The sequence below is a fragment of the Gallinula chloropus genome (genome assembly GCF_964237585.1).
Source record: "Gallinula chloropus genome assembly, chromosome: 4".
Taxonomy (NCBI): Eukaryota; Metazoa; Chordata; class Aves; order Gruiformes; family Rallidae; genus Gallinula; species Gallinula chloropus.
In genome coordinates this window covers 19615485-19632409 of record NC_140088.1, presented here as the reverse complement: position 1 = coordinate 19632409, position 16925 = coordinate 19615485, and the positions used below count along the sequence as shown (strand labels likewise).

Below are 16925 nucleotides of genomic sequence, written 5' to 3'. Positions count from 1 at the left end.
TTTTTTAATAGTAGGAATAAAACAAAGGACAGTTTTGCTCATGGTACTAATGTTAAGATAAGTAGAAAGGAAAATTTGAGTCACATAAAACTTAAAAGAGGGAATGCTGACTTGTCACTCAAAAATGCTGTTTCTGTTACAACAATGGCTGCCTCATTTACAAGATCTTTGACCGTCTGATTTTTTTTGTGTTTGTAAATGTATGATCTGTAATATTTTGTTACTGAGAAGTGTTATGGACACTTCTGACATAGATCAGATAAGAAACTGGGTCAGCTGACAAGATATTCCCTGCAACGTTACCTCCCTGTAGCATTAACATGTGGGTTCCTCTGTGTGAGGGTTCGGAACATGGGTTCTTGTCAACTGTAAAGTTTCATTTGCAATTATTGAAAAGTCTTTTCTGTCTCCTGGAAAAAAAAAACAAAACAAACCAAAACAAAAAAAAAAAAAAGAAAAAGCAAAGCAAAAAGCATCTTTAAACCACATTTATCTTTATATTAAAAAAAAAAGAAGGAAAACTATTTACTATTTCATTTCTCAAACTTTGGCAGTTTTCCTGTATTACTCTGTCAGGAGCCTTATCTTTTCATTAGGCTTCATTTCTGATTACAGATTATTCATTTATGGATAGGCAGCTGTAGAAACTTGCTTCTTGCATATGCAAATCAGTCATGGTAATTTTTATCATAAGGAGATTTTGTGGCAGAGGAAAAGTGGTTGTGGCAACATGTTCTTGATTTCAATTGTATCTTCTACAAATGGAATTGGCTTCTACACTTAACCTTCAGTGGATTGTTTTTTTGTTACTTGCCTCTTGGACTAGACACCGTTCACTAAGCCAGCTGTTTGATTCACTTACAGATCATGATTTTGGAAGGAGCTGGCAGAATGAGTATCAATTCCAGCAGCAATCTACTCCACCAGCAGTCTTCCTGGACAGACGGATATTCCACATGCAATGGTAGGAAGAATTCAACCACTCTGAGCCATGCTTTCTGGGGGGAGGCGTCGGGAAAGGGGCTACTTAATCCTTTAAGCATGCCCAAGTATCTTTTTTCAGTAATACTAAATTACTGGAGTTTCACTTTTGGTAAGAAAAATTTCCACTTTTTCCTTTATTTATAAAAAAACCAAACTCACAACACAGTTTCTGGAAATGATCAGTTTAAGCTTCATTTCCTTAATTAAAATTAAATTGGTCGTGGTGAAAGTGCCAAAGTTCCCTCTCCTCGGTCTAGAATTTCTTTCTTACCTGAACTCCTCACACGTTCTCCAAACCAGCATTACTCTTAATTTCTAACCACCTCTCCAGCTTCCCAAGGGAATAGTCTTTTTGCTCCTTTATTCTATTTGCTTTTTCAGCTGAAATTGCTAGATAACTTTCTAATTAGACGGGCATTAAAGCACTAGATATCTTGTGATCTGAGAAGTATTTTTTCCTTACTGTTTTCTGATTATATGGCTGTATCTGTAAAAATGTATTCATGTATATTCTCTCTCAGTATAAAAATATAGTTATAGACATAAATGTATCTCCATATATAGTGTTTGATAGAATTTTTTAATTCTTTCACTACTCAGTCAGTTTGTAAATCTTAAAAATCCACACACATACTGCCGTTGTCCTTCTAATCCAAATAATGCTGCAACAAAACTTACAGTGAGAGTTCCCACTCAATGAAACTCTTGTTTTTTATGTGTAATGTCTAAATACACGAGATACATAAGCAATAAATGCATAGAGCCATCTGTAACAGGTTCACCGCTGAGTTTCACTTTCCATGGGATCTTGTGAAGGAAAAAGTTGGCTACTGGTTTCATGTTTCCAGTGTGAAACTCCTCAGGATTCGCATATGTTTGAAAGAGTCAGAAAGCTGAAAGCTCAGACCAGCCTTTACAATCATTCACCACTTCACTTCCTTCTACCTAGCTATTCTTGCCTCTTACTACAGTTTCTCCATTAACATTAGGAGTCCAGTGACCTCTGAAATCCCTTTAGCCTTCTGAAGTGATGGGGATGCATATCGACTTCCTTTCAGGGAATACTTGACAGCTCCATCAAGCCTTTATTCTCTGACATACCACACTCCTAATCATTTCCACACTCATTCTCCAAATCCTTCAACGGGAGAATAAGAAACATTCCTGCAAACTCTGTAAGCTACTGACACAGACCTTGTCAGCCAATATTGATAAAGAAACCTAAGTAACTGTGGGGCTTTTTTGCGTTTACCTGGAAACCAATGCTGTATCTCAATAAAAGAGACCTGAGCTCTTTAGGTGGTTTCCTAAAATGTACAAACTCTGTTGCTCCTCTAGCAATATTCAGTGTTGTCAGTTTTTCTCACAGCTGTGTGGGTAGTATTTGTCTGGGGGAGACCAAGAACATACTGGTGCCACACGCTGGAGTGGAGCCACTGCAGAGCGAGGCCATGGCATTCTTTCCTCTTCCCATAATTCAGCTGCCTCTGCAATCTCTCATTGCCTCATCCTTAAACTTTTCATGCACTTGTGAGTATTTTATCACACTGCCATCTCTGCTGGCATACTCAATTGTCCTCCTTTCCCAAGGAAAAAATTGCACTGAACTCTCTTTGCCCGTCCTTCTGTGAGGGCAGACCAAAGCAGTCCTGCCTTTTGTTCTTATCTTATATAATTATCCTATCCCCACATACAATTTCTTTCATTTGCACAAGTAAATTATTGTCATGCAATGACATACAACTTAGAGCAGCTTAAAAGATTGCCAAGAAAAGATTCAGACATCTTAACAAGAAAATTAGGCAGCTCCTGTAGCTAAAAATGAGTTTTACAACTGCATTCAGAAATCGTTTTACCTGACTTGAGGGGCTGGACCTGATGATCTCTCAAGGTCCCTTCCAACCCCTATGATTCTGTGATTCTCTGATTCTGTGATTCTCTGACTACAAAAATAATGTGTTTTCATCAGAATACGAGCTACACCGTGAAGCTGTGGGCCATACTGGCTTTTACTGTGAAACAATATGATGGCACCTTGGCTTTTACCGTTCTTTGATTAAATCCCACAATCCATACTCAGTCCTTATCAAGTGCTTATTCAGAGAAAATTTCCATGTCACATTATAAGAATTTTGAAAGTTTTTCCCATCATTTTCCGATCCACTAAAATTATTTGCCGCCACACGGATCAACGTGCCTTTTCAAAAGTACTTCTGTAAGGTACCTTCCAACAAATAATTTTGGTGTGTTTAGCCAAGTTAATTCCTATATATTCAATCTGCTAAGAGAGATGTAATGTCATAATTCCCAGTTTTTAAGAGGAAAACTGAGGTGAAAAAGAATAGCAATACCTTTTCCAGCAATAGCTACTGAGCTAGTGTTAAGGACTGCCAGGGCATGCAATTTAGCTATACACCTTTCTTGCCATCGACATAATCCCATAGTGCTAACAAACAGAGACAGTAAATACCTGCTTTCTTTTCCAGTGTCCAGCAGCTTCTATGGAACCCAGTGGCATGAAATACATCCACAGTACTGGACTAAATTTCAAGTCTGGGAGTGGCTGCAACATCTCCTTGATACCAACCAACTGGATGCCAACTGCATACCCTTCCAGGAGTTTGATATCAACGGGGAACATCTGTGCAGTATGAGCCTGCAGGAATTCACTCAGGCAGCTGGGACAGCAGGCCAACTGCTTTACAGCAACCTTCAGCACCTAAAATGGAATGGTAAATAGATATTAGGCAGAGACACGTGTTCAGTGGTCTGAATTCTGGGGTCTCCGCAAGCTGCTTGTTCCCCAGAGACTTGCCTGGCAGATCCCATTTGCTATGTTTGCTATACTGCTTATACCACTAAATTGCTTACATATGGCATACGGTGGAATTCTGAAAGACCAGGGGAAAGGGTATGTTTCCTGCTCAAAAATTAACCCTCTGGCTCAGCTGTAGCAGTTGCTGCTTGGAGCTAGTACCTTTGATTCTTCTCTGCTTGTTGTCATATGCCCTATCTGCCATATGTTTTCTTGCAGGCCAATGTGGAAGTGACATGTACCAATCTCATAATGTCATTGTGAAGACAGAGCAAACAGGTGAGTAACAGTTGGGTAAACTTGTCTTTTGACAGTGAAAAAAAAAAAGAAGGGAAACTGCCTGCTCCAAGAGAGAGATATCAAAATGTCATTAAGTAAGAAATTGTATATAGGGAAAGTGCACTACGCAGAATAAAAGAAGCAACACAAGTATCAGTCAATGTCTACCTTTTGAAGTTTTGGGTAGTACCACCATATCTTTGTTTCCATGTGGCCACTTTTCCTGGGAGACCTCTGCAGTATCATCAGTCTATCCTGATGTTCAGGGTTGGAATAGTTTTGCAGCCCTCAGCAAGTGCAGCTTTGTAGAGTACTTCATTCTATGCTTCATTCAGCAGATTTCAGAACAACTGTTTCACAGTATTCTCATTCTCAAGAGAAAAGTGAAAAATATTTTGTTGTGAAGTGCTATTAATGTTGAAACATGATGAAATTTCTAAATGAAACAATTTTGAGAGAAAAAAAAATGTTAATTTCATTTTCTTCCCATTTCAGTGAAATGTTAATTCAGTTAGTATTTTGGTTTGACCATATCTGCATTTTTCCTGTGCCTCTTTTTTCCACTGTGTCCATAGCTAGATCCCTTTCTCCCCAGGACTTTGTTTCACTAAGAAAAAAGCTTGATCTTGGTTAAATTCTCCTCTTCAGGCATGATTATTTTCCTGGTTCCTTTGCCAGAGCACCTCTGTCCATTTCCAAACACTCTGGTCCCAGCCTCTTTGTATGTGGATGTGTTCATGAGCCACGTTTTAGTATCTCCTGGTGGAACACAAACAGATTTGTAGTGTGTGAAGTCTGCCACACAATCACCAGCCTGTTTACTCAGCTAACCTGGAGGAGCCCAGCCTCTCCAGCCAGGGACACTGTTTTAACTTCCTCCTTGCAGTAGGCAAGCACTGCAATACATGATCCACTCTTTGCCTGTGCCCATGTGCTGTAGGTGATGGGTGTGCAGCAGCTTCAGTCTTTGCCGTATAGGGAAGTCCTGAGTTTATAAGATCTCGGTATTAGTTCCTCCTCTCACTAGAGATACACGGTGCAGTGCTAACAGCCTCAGATGCATGTTGTGGAAAGGTCAAAGCCTGGGACTAGCTGATGGTTCTCCTAGATTTGAATCAGGAGCGGCATGGTGGAGCTCTGGAAATGCTGAGCATGGGCAGTGGGAGTGGGTGGTGTGGGAGTGGGCTGCTGGGGAAGGGACTCCTTGCGAGACAGCAGGGACAAGTCTGGTGGCTTAGAAGGGAAGCCCTCCTCATTTTAGTAGATCCTTAAGAGTTGCAAAGACGTGGGTTCTGAAAAAAGGCAGAGGGAAAGACAAACTGCCTATGTTCTGGCTACATTTTCAGAGGCAACATTAGGCAGATCAGGTGTCCAAGCAAGCAAAGGGTGTGTGCTATTGTAGGAACACAAACTCTGGGTGCCCAAACATGCAGATATTACTTAGCATGCCTGCTAAATTCCCATGTTATAAGCAGTAACTCAGCCAAACATGATGATTTAGCTATAGGTCTTTTTAAAAATTATTTCTTTCCTATGAACATGAAAAACCCACCTAGATTTGAACCTTACATCTCATCCTTTCTGATATATATTCAAAGAAAAAAAAAAAGATTTTTTTAAAGGCCACTGATCTCAAAAATGTACTGTAAAGAGACTAATTTCCTGATGAATGTACAGGTCATAAAGACAGTACTTCTGCTTATATTGATCCATCTGACCAAAAGGTCACAAAATATTTAATCATGAAGGTGGTTTTTAGGTTACAGAGGGGGACTTGACATTCCTGGAATAAAATGGCTCTTCATCTAGGACTAGGCTTTGATGTCTATCACTGTGTGCTTGAACATAAAGATCTGTCTCAGAGGGGACTTTTGAGTTCTACTATTACAGAAATAAACACTCATTATAAACATCCTCCTGTATTTGAGAACACTTTCATCTCTATTGCACCAAAGCACTGTCATAATCACCAGGGACTGGATTGGGTAGAATTAGCGTTAATCTGGCACAGGCATAAATGATATATTAGCCAGGAAAAGGAAGAGCTTACTACACTGTATCTAAAAGTCACATTTGCCTGAGTATGCAAAACCCCATCCGTAACTGGAGTGAAAGGAAACAATTTTGTGCATTTTTTCTTCATTTTGTTTCCTTCACAACTTTTTTCTTTGTACATATGTTATTCCCTTAGTGCTCAATATTCACCTCTGTGCTCAAAAACTACTCGTTTAGTGATCTGATTTTCTTTTTGGTCCTTCATCTTCAGATCCGTCGTTAATGGTGTCCTGGAAAGAAGACAATTATCTATACGACAGTGGCTATGGTAGCACAGTAGGTAACTAACATCACAATACTTCACGCATTTCTGAGATGCTTTTATTGTTGTCTGAGGCTCTTATGTTAAATGTATTCTTTTTAATCCCCAGAGCTACTGGACAGTAAAACATTCTGTCGTGCTCAGATTTCCATGACGACACCTAGTCACCAGCCTCCTGGTAAGGAACATGTAATTATATTGTTAATTGTTTGTCACTTTTCCCAGAGCTACTGATGTGTAAAAGTCTCTGTGGACTTCTGCTGTAGGATTCAATCTGAGCCTCCAGTAATTTTAAACCAAGCCGTACACATTCTGACAGCTCTTTTAGATGCTATTATTACAATAGCTTGCTTTAAAGAAATGCTTCTCTCTTCTCCCTGTCAAGAGAAAGAAGATCAAATAATCTGCAATCTCCACATATCTTTTAAACTGGCTGAGTCAAAGGGGAAGATGTGAAGAGTCAGAGAGACGAGATGTTCCAGCTCTACCACACTTTTCTGTGGTGTAGCTGGGTATGAACAAACGAGGGGCATGTTCCTCCCCAGAAGTGGCTGCTTTTTCCTACTGAGCCTCTCAGCCATGCTAAGTAGGTTGCTTGATTTGAGGCTGAGTTTGGGGTCGGCCCAGGGAAGCCGTAGAGCAGGCACCAAGCCCTCTGCCCAACTGCTCCAGGAGGAGGGGCCTCCTTCTGGAGCCCATCTCAGACGGTAGCACGGCAGGCTCCTCTTCACCCTTCCACAGTGTTTTTCCATGAGGTAGAAGTACAATCTGCCTATGCAAAGGCAGGAGAAAGAGCACACCTGTTTGCCGTGGTGCCTGGTGAAAGTGCATCCTGGGCACATGTGTTGGGCGCTCTGTGGGCCATGTCCTGGGGTTAAGCACAAGGGGTGGAGGTGAGAAAGAGAGGCACTGTGAAAAGAGGAGAACAGAGATGGCAGGGGAGCGGGAAAGGGGAGAAAGGGAAGGCAGGTCTTTCTCAGGAGGCTTTTAAGCAAACAGACCTGAGGGAGAAAGCAGGGGAAGGCATGGGAGCTTGAGAGAGGAAGGCTGCTGTAGGTGCAGCCTCACAAGAGTTACCTCTGTGCTGGGGACAAGTTGTGCCTCTGCAGAGAGGCAGCAGAATGTGCCTGCCCATTCACTGCATTCCCAGTGCCCAACCACTGCCAGACTTGCCAAATGACACACAGTTTAAAATGGTGCATTCTGCAATAAATAAAATTAAAAAGAAACCAAAACAAGACCAGAAAAAGAAAACCACCAAACTTTAAAAATCCCCAACCAAACACTGTTTGCTTTCTCCGCCGCCTCCGCTCACTCTCACAAGATGGCTACCAGGATTTCAGAGCTCTCTGACAGGACTGGGGACCTGTCAAGATCCTGGCACAGTGTGTTTACCTACTGACTACTTAAGCCTAGAGCTAGGGTGGCATGCCAAGGGCACAGCCTCCTGTAAAAACTAAATTTGTATATCCAGTAAAAAATGGCTCATTCCTGAATCATATGCAAATACAGCGCAACCTTTTGTCAAAAGTTTTGCAAGACGGCTTTGTTGAAACTGCATCATAACTCTTTTCATCTGTCAGGCCCCAGCCTCCTAGCATGGCATGTTTGAAGCTGGTCTCTGTGTAGGAGCGGAGGCAGAGCGGGAGGCTATTTACACAGCTGAAATCCAGAATAAATCACCAGCTAGGCAGAAGGCAACTGAACTTCCAAGAATAAATCTCCAGCTAAGTGGAGCATAACAAACATTTGCAAGTGAATTGTGGGATTTTAAAATGAGAAGGATTTATATAAGAGGGCAAATAAAGGACTGGGACCTGCTGTCCTTGCCTGGAGTTCCCACAGGCTTTTAATAACATCAGGGGAATCATAATCTGAGGAAAGGCAGTGAAATAAGCCTCATTTTACTTTTTTCCCTCAAGCTGAGTGAGGTTCAGGCTAGTTCCTGGTCTTTGAGGAAAAATGACTCAGAGTATGTTTACTGCTTGGAGGTCAAGGACAATAATTATGTCGGGCTCAGAAAAGTGGAGGTTAAGCTTATCCTCACTGATCTGTTCAGTGTATGTTTCCAGTTATGTATGAATAAAAGAAGTGTGTGAATAGCTTTGCATCTGCCTTTTCACATGCAGTTACTGCAGTTGCTTGGGCAAATCTGACAAGTTTCTATGCAAATGAGTATTTCCTGTGAGTCATTTTCCCATGCAAATGCTCTGTTTCCATGAAAAGTATGATAATCGTGCATTCATAGAAGCTGGGAAAACGTGCGTGGGACCTTCAGCTTTGCTTTATGGAATTCAGGCACAAAGTATGCCGAAAAGCAAACACGGGGTGCAGGGGGAAGCTCCCTCTCAGGACTATCCTGAAGGTTTTTGCAAGACTTAGAGCGATCGGATGAAAGGTACTCATTAATGACAAGAGCAGAGCCAGGCTGCGGTGGTTAGAGGGTGGGAGGGTTGAACGTGCAGACTGTGAGGTAGGTTAAAGTCATGAACAGGCAGAACTTTTCTTTCTCTTCATTTCTGAAGAACCGCTTGTGCCAGAAACCCTATTCCTCCTCTGGCTGGCTGCAGGTGATAAAGTACCATAGATGAGAAATGGCTTGTTTCTATGGCTCTGAGCCACGGAACAATATATGCACATCCAGCTGCCAAAAACTCCTACCAGCACAGCCCCGTTCCCCCACTCAGCACCCCCCAAACAGTGACATGCTGCCAGTTCATTATGTTTTAGTCAGGTAGGTGTTCTGTGCCTTGGTACTGGCACATACATTTCACATTAGATCATCTCTGTAGAAACAAATAAGCCCCCAAAGATACATGCTTCTGCAAAGACTACGGCATAATGGGACAATTCAGGACTCCTTTTATAGACGTGATCGTCTTATTTTTTTCTCTCTCTCTCTCACACATAACATGAGGTGAGGTATTTGTTAATCAAATTTAGGTTTCAAAAGCCAAATGTTTACCTCTGCATTCATTCTTTATTCATCAATGATCTCTTTGTGAGGTGTGCTGACTAACATACAGTACAGAAAACAAAACTCTCCCCCTTCCTCCTCACTTAGATTGCCTTCTGAAAAGTGATTATCTTCAAAAGAGATATTCATACTTTTTTGTGGTTTTATTTCTTTCAACCTGCTAGTCAATGGAAAGCCTTTAATCAAATTTACAAATAGGCTTCATTTTCCTTCTCTGCAGATTCTTCAGATGTGAAAAAATCGCAAGATCATACCCCAAAGTCCCACACCAAGAAGCACAGTAAGTTGACATCCATGTTTATATCAGTTGGTTGATGGAAGAAACACATTAAAGCAAATCCCCTTCAGGAGGGAAAATGATGTGATTTGAAAGCAAAATTGATTAGATCATTATTGTGATTGAATCCTCCAAGGATATGCCTGTTTGTAGTACAGTTTGCCTATGTCATTTTTGACTCAGCATTGTTACACTTTTCAGATTGTTTTTATCATTGAGGGCTTATGGAGAAGCAACCAGAAACCAGTTGCCTCTGCCCTGTGTTGAGCTGGGCTCGTGGACTGGGGTAAAGGAGTGATGTAGGATACCCAAGATTAAATCAGGAAGGTCTGTCTGTGGGCATGGCCACATTCATGGCCATGCCTGCCCGGTGCAGACCTTGCTCAGCATCTCCTTGCAGAATTTCTCATGCATGGTGTCATGAGCAAGCATCTGCCCCTCAGTGGTGTCACCTCCTTCTCCTCTGACACGACAGTCTTTCCATTTCCTTCCTCTGATTTTTTTGCTGACTTTGATTCAACCTGACTCTGCAGATAGGTTACCATATTTGTGATTTCTGGACATAGTTCCATTAATGTACTTTACTGAGATTTTTATGCCGAAAATATCTTGCATATGTATGTCTTTTGCATTCTGTGTCATTCCCTGTTTATAATAGAAAACCTTAATATTGGTCCTTCAGAGCATTTTGTAGCATTTGATTTCATCCTGTTTCAATATGGTCTCCAGATTTTCTGTCTCTTCCTGACTCCTCATCTTGCTCTGTGACTTTGCTCAACAAGAACTCCTGAACTTTTTATCTGCACATAGCTTGTTTCTTTTATGTGTGTGTGTGTATATCAAGATTACTAAAGAAAAGATTAGATAGGACTGGTCTGAAGACAGACCTGTGAAGAACCGAGATCACTCTGTTTGCTCAGCTTGAAGAAGAGACGGTTGAGGGGTAACCACATCATAGCCTACAACTTCCTCAAGCAAAGCAGCTGATGGGAAGGTACTGATATCCTCTTTCTGCTTAACAGTGGTAGCACACAAAGAAATAGAATGAAGCTGTGTCGGATTGGACATTAGGAAAAAGTTCTTCAATAAGAAGGTGGTCAGTCACTGGAACAGGGTCCCCAGGAAAGCAGTCAGAGCAGCAAGCCTGTCAAAGTTTAAGGAGCATCTGGACAAAGCTCTTAGTCATGTGATTTAGTTGTAGGTAGTCTTGCAAGGAGCAGGGAGTAAAGATTAGCCCTATGGGTCCCTTCCATCTTGAGATATTCTGTGATTCAAAGAACTCACAACCTTGGCCTATAGAACAGGTCACTTTCCCATGCTGGGCTAATTGTCTACATTTCCAGTTTCTTCAGTACTGCTCTGTATCATTATTTATTGAGTTATTGATGTCCAGATAGACTAGGTCCATTTTGTTGTTTCAAGAAAGCAGTTATAGTAACAAAAATACTGGATTAGTTGACTGAAATGAAATGCTATTCATGCTGTAGTGTTTACCATTTTCTATTTACCTTCAGATCTTTGATTAATTTATTTCCTTTTTTATTTGGTCTAAACCCTTGCATGCTTTTGAAGTCAGAACAAAGGACTGATAGCCTTCTGGGCCACCTTCTCACTATGTTTACTGTTCTTCATTCATAAACTACTGTGTCTAACTTTTTCGATTTATTTAATCTTTTCCTTTTTTTTTTTGTTTTCTTTTTGACCGGAATTTTCTGGTGCCATGTCTACAGTCTGTGGGCTGGATTTGTGCTTAAACTTGGAGGTCTACCTATTCAACTGTTTTTGCTTTTTCTGATATCACATTCAAACTTTTTTATACCCTTTCACATACAATTTTGGCAAGCGAGTTTTGTCACTACTCCTCTATCACCCTCTCTACACCTTCTTTATGTCTACCTAAGAGGACTGGGACCAAATACATATCTAGGCATTTCACCTCCTTTGCCTTCTGTTTGTCTTTCTAATGCATGGAGGACCAGTGCCTACTTCACAATTATCTTGTCTGTTTCATGTACAGCATCAGGTTGCATGCCACACTGTAAAAGAATATCAGGAAAAATGGGCAAATGAGATGAGAGGAAGACTTAAGCATGTTATCTTCGGGGCAGAAACAGTGCCAAAGGCAAAAGGAAGCAGTGGGTGGTTTGGACTCTGCTTCCCCTGGTTGCTGGGGCTCCTGCCTGCCTGCCACAGGGCTCAGACTGCTTAAGGCTGACACTCACCTCCAGCCTCAGTGTAATGGCTTTCCACCTCTTTTGCCTATTTGCCAGTATTTCTGATGAACTACTGTGTTCCAGTAACTATGGCCTGTCCCTGCCAAGTGGTCACCATTTGCACATGACATACTATAAAAACATAACATAAAAATGGCAAGCATAACCCAGAATGCTCTTTGGACACTCCTTCCTCCTGCCCCCTTTCCTCTTTCAGACCCCCGAGGAACTCATCTTTGGGAATTTATTCGAGATATTCTTCTCAATCCTGAGAAAAACCCAGGATTAATCAAGTGGGAAGACCGGTCAGAAGGTGTCTTCAGATTTTTAAAATCTGAAGCTGTGGCTCAGCTCTGGGGAAAGAAGAAAAACAACAGCAGCATGACTTATGAGAAACTCAGCCGGGCTATGAGGTGAGCTGAGATGTTACTATAGAAGTCTGGGGTACATAAAGAGACAATCTGAATGGAGAATCTAGTTGACTTTTAAAAATTGTCAGCAGCACCAGTTGCTTTCTTTAACAGCTGAGTCACTAATTTTAAGAACCATTATGTTCTTTGTCTTTACTTTCCCCTCTGTTTCTGTAAACTATAATACATACAATACACATGCCATAAATAAGTAATTTTTATATATATAGATAATATAAATTCTGTTGCTGTCCACGCAAACAACCATTGTGGTAAGGAAACATGGTTGCAGCAGGCTGAAAATTCATGTGCTACTGAACTTGGAAGGCTTAAGTGACCCAGTAATAGGAAGAGACCTTATTATATCCATCAATGTTCAGAAACTAGATGTACATCAACCAACCACCTTTAAAATAGGTGATTTACAGATTTTATGTGAGGATTTTCTTTGCGCCCTACTTTAACATTTTTAGCATTTTTTCATACTCTATGAAAGTTCAAAATGTATTTTTAAATGGAACCTGAGATTCCTTCTTCGCCTGATTTCAGATCCTGGCTTATCTGGACACCCGCCCCCCATGAAAACTTGTAAGGGTGTGGGATAAATATGGCAATATGCTATGACCTGATATATGGTGAAATTAAAACTCAGAAGATAATTAATGTAAAGTAAAAATAAGAGTTTTTTTTTTCTTCTCTGTGTTTCAGTTATAATAATCTTAGGGGTTTTTATATATATGTGTATATGTACATATCAATAGAAAATACAGACTTTTCAGCTACCTGAGGGGTTGCAGAGTTGGCAGTGGCCTTTAAGAATCGTAGGTGAATTTAATCTTAAATATTTTTCTATGTTTTTATTTTAACAGATACTATTATAAAAGAGAAATCTTGGAGCGTGTGGATGGTCGGAGATTAGTATATAAATTTGGAAAGAATGCCCGTGGCTGGAGAGAAAATGAGAATTAAATAAGTTGAGAAATAACATTTAAAACACCTGGATGTAAATATTCAAAGACTATTTTCTTATATTTATGTACCAAACGGTGGTGAAAAACCAATTCTACTTATGTCGGGAAGAAGGAACATTATCATTATTGGTATTAAAATTATTTTATTTGAAGTATGTCCTGTATGGGGAAAAAATGTACACAGTTTTCTGTGATATAAGATAACATTATAGAATGATGATTATTTTTCCCTTCTTGTGAAGTTTTTCTCGTTCTTTTTAAATCATACAGGCATAATGTGATTTATGACAATGCTGTGAGTCACGCAAAGAAAGGGAAGGAGCAAAATACTAGGGCATTTAGGAGTATGATAATCCACTTTGGAAGGCAACTGTAAGTGGAGGAAACAGTAAAGCATCTCTGAGCCAAGTAGTCTTCTTCCATAGTCAACTGGTTTATAGCTTTCGTTGGCCAATATCACTTGTTCCTTCCCTCCACTGATGTCTAAGTGTTTTAACATTTTGCTGGCTTCCAGTTGCTTTTGTTGAGTCAGACGGTGGGTTCCTCTTCAGTTAGTTTATCCCAGCCACAGAGAGCAGTGATTCTGCAAGGTGGCTGTCAGCATTTGTTTGGAGAACCCATACTACCTCCACCACTGGGACTTTCTTTTGTAGGCAGAAGTTTAGGACCTGACCTTGCCTGGTACTGAGGATCCTCCCTAATCTCCAAAGGGCATTCAGCTCATCCCAGAGAAAGGGCTATTTGTTTGTAACTAACAACTTTGAGGTGAACTGGAGGAAGAGAGTCGGTCTCAGAAACCAAAAGTTATTGAAGGAAGATGATAGTTTTCTGACTGGGCAAACTTACTAAAAGGCACACATTTCCCAGTAGAAATATTAATACTACTCCCACCCTCTTATATGCCTAATTAAAGCTTTCAAATCCATGCCATATGAAGCACTGAGGTGATGGGCAAGATGAACATATATTAATCCCATGGCATGAGGGAGCAGTCTCCCCACTTCCTTCAAGTCATACGGTCCTCCTGGCAGATCAAGTCTACTTGAACAGATACTTTCAAAAAACCTTTGAGAAATGCAAAGCTCTGTTGCATGTAAAATATTAGTTCCCTTTGCTTTTCTCAAGTCTAACTCTATATTGTATTTGTATTTGTCAGATGTGCTTGGGATTCTTAGTTGGAGAAAACCCCACCACCATAGGGACACTGATATTTTAGGGACATTCAGATCTGGGTCCATATTTTGGGCTCATCTCTAGCAGTGCTATATGGAGACTGAACGTTCATTGTGGGAATGAAAACTAGAGGAGACAGCACTTTACCAGGTCACTGAGTACGTGATGTAAGAGTTGAGAAGCAGGATCTTGTTGGTAATGTTAACAGAGGTGAAACCAAGATTGATTATAACTCACTTTTTCAGGGATAGGGAATTTGGAAAACAATAGCAGGGGCTGAGAAGTCCAGGACATTAAAAAAACTCAAAAAACCAGAGTATTAAATCCATCCGATATCCATTTCCTCAGGTGTCTCCTAGATTTGAATCCATATTAGCTTGAAATGCAGCAAGGTGCAGCTGGAGGTTGTAGGATATTCCATTTTTTCTTTGTCTTAAAAGGAAATAGAGATGAAACCAAGAGACAACAGGGTATCAAATGTGCTTAGCAACAATTTGTAGGCAAACATGAGAGCCTAACTTATTATCTACACATGTAGGGCATGTCAAACAATAACACCGCCTCCTACACTGTGTATGCCAGAGCTGTCACCATCAATTACCCATACATGACAATTTTTACTTTTCATAACCTGGGTGGAGAGAGATTCATCTTATTTACAAATCAAATAATAAGCCTCTGTACTTCAAAGCATTTTTTTTCTTTCAGTGTCTCTTTTTTTTACTGACTGTGCTAGCCTTGCTTGCTTTTGCGCAACTCAATAATTTAATTTTTTTTAGCTTAATCAGCTACATTCCACTTATTCTACCATCAATTTGTAGTTCATATAACAAGAACTGGGCCACCAGATGAAGAGAGCACCTTCACTTTGTTCCAAAGACTGTTCCTTCCTCCTACCCCACAGTCCTTTGCTCCATGCTCTTCACTATCTACCCCCCTGCTCACCCCTGCCCTCTTCCCCCACTCATCAATCCACACTTTGGGTGAAAAATCTGAAATCAGTGGTATTATCAGAAATCCACAATACTATTGTACCTTATCTCAGGTTAACATACGTCTTACAGCAACTGATTGTAATACCTTCATAAAGCTGCTTTCTACTAGATCTCTCATCAAACTTCTGGGAGATAGAATGAAGTTGTGATGTACACGTGTCACCATTTGGTTAACAAGCAGCAGCTAAATCTGCTTTTAAAGGTTTTGAAAGATAAAAATTTATTTAGAAGTGTACTGTATAAATCTAGAGAGTGATTTACACTGGGGTGCAGTATAAATGCCAGTCTTCCACTGTCACGTCTTTCAGCACGTGGAAATCGTGCAGATTTCTATTCCTACTCTGCAGAACTTTTCAGACTAGGTACTTGTCATTCAGCATTACAATAGCACAAAGTTGGAATAGAAGCCAGCCAACATTTACTCTGTTTTACAAATATATTAACCTTTGCTTAAGACAAACACAAAGGACTGCTTAAAACTACAGTTCTTGCCAAGGACAGATGCAACAAACCAAAGGGAGTCTTTTTACCAGACCTAAGCAAATGGAGAAAATGAAGAGACAAATGTTTATGTAACTTACTATTTAAACGAAAAGCATTTCTGATTGCTCTTTTATTTTATATTTCAGAGGCTGAGCAATCATATTTTTAGATGTATCCTTTAAGTTAGCAGCTGCTGAACTGGTAGCACCGTGTGTATAGATTTTTGTTGTACCATAATTTTTCGTATGTATAAAGCTCTAAATAGGAAAGTATATTATATTTATATAGTTACATGCAAATCACAATGTCAAAAGTGTTGGCACGAGCACTCTCAAACTATATTTTCTGCACAAAATTAAAGCGACTTACTCTAAAAACATCCTGAGAAACTGTATGTAGGCTGGTGAACTACATAGACATTAAAATGTTTAGTTACATTTTCATCTTTCTTTCTGTGGCACGTTGCATAATTTCTGCTTGCTTCTCACAGCATCATCTTCAATGTATACCCATGGAAACAAATCCATGTTAGATATTTCACTGTTGCTGTTGTAAATCTCAGCTTGGAGACCATGTATCACAAAATGGTTCTAAAGACTGTTTCTATTTTTGTGAATATGATATAAATTCAAATAAAACACTCATGAAAGAAATTTTCTGATAAATGTTTGTCTTCACTTCTTTATCACTTGAGATTGGAAGCAACTATTATGAATTCTTTCAATATCGGAGAATATTTCAATATTGGCAAAAGGACTGATGTAGCCACCACAAGATCCAATACCTTAAATTTAATAATTTACTAACATGCTGAACATCTATTCTGATACATGTGTATATAAATATTCTTATATATACACATATACTGGATTTCCAAACCTGTTTTATGTCTCACAGGGCTTGCTGGAATACTTGACTCTGTCGACACAGCTAGATTGCCTTTCTTGTTTGGCTGCTAAACTTTACAAAGGTCTTACTTCAGCACTGATTTAACTTCAAAGTATTTTGAAATGTGTGCAATGGCTAGGCTG

At 40.0% G+C, this 16925-nt stretch overlaps 1 protein-coding gene across 2 annotated transcripts; it reads left to right on the top strand.

The window, feature by feature from the left end:
- Window positions 1-867: 867 nt before the first annotated feature.
- Window positions 868-13241, top strand: EHF (ETS homologous factor; the record flags this gene model as incomplete). Of its 2 annotated transcripts, XM_084262895.1 has the most annotated exons (8): window positions 868-964; window positions 3471-3716; window positions 4019-4078; window positions 6345-6413; window positions 6505-6573; window positions 9593-9652; window positions 12080-12275; window positions 13142-13241. In XM_084262895.1, 8 exons carry the CDS (start codon window positions 868-870, stop codon window positions 13239-13241), a joined length of 897 nt encoding a protein of 298 aa, XP_084119021.1. The 2 variants fall into 2 exon arrangements, with proteins under 2 accessions (XP_084119021.1, XP_084119022.1); XM_084262896.1 differs by lacking the exon at window positions 6505-6573.
- Window positions 13242-16925: the final 3684 nt, after the last annotated feature.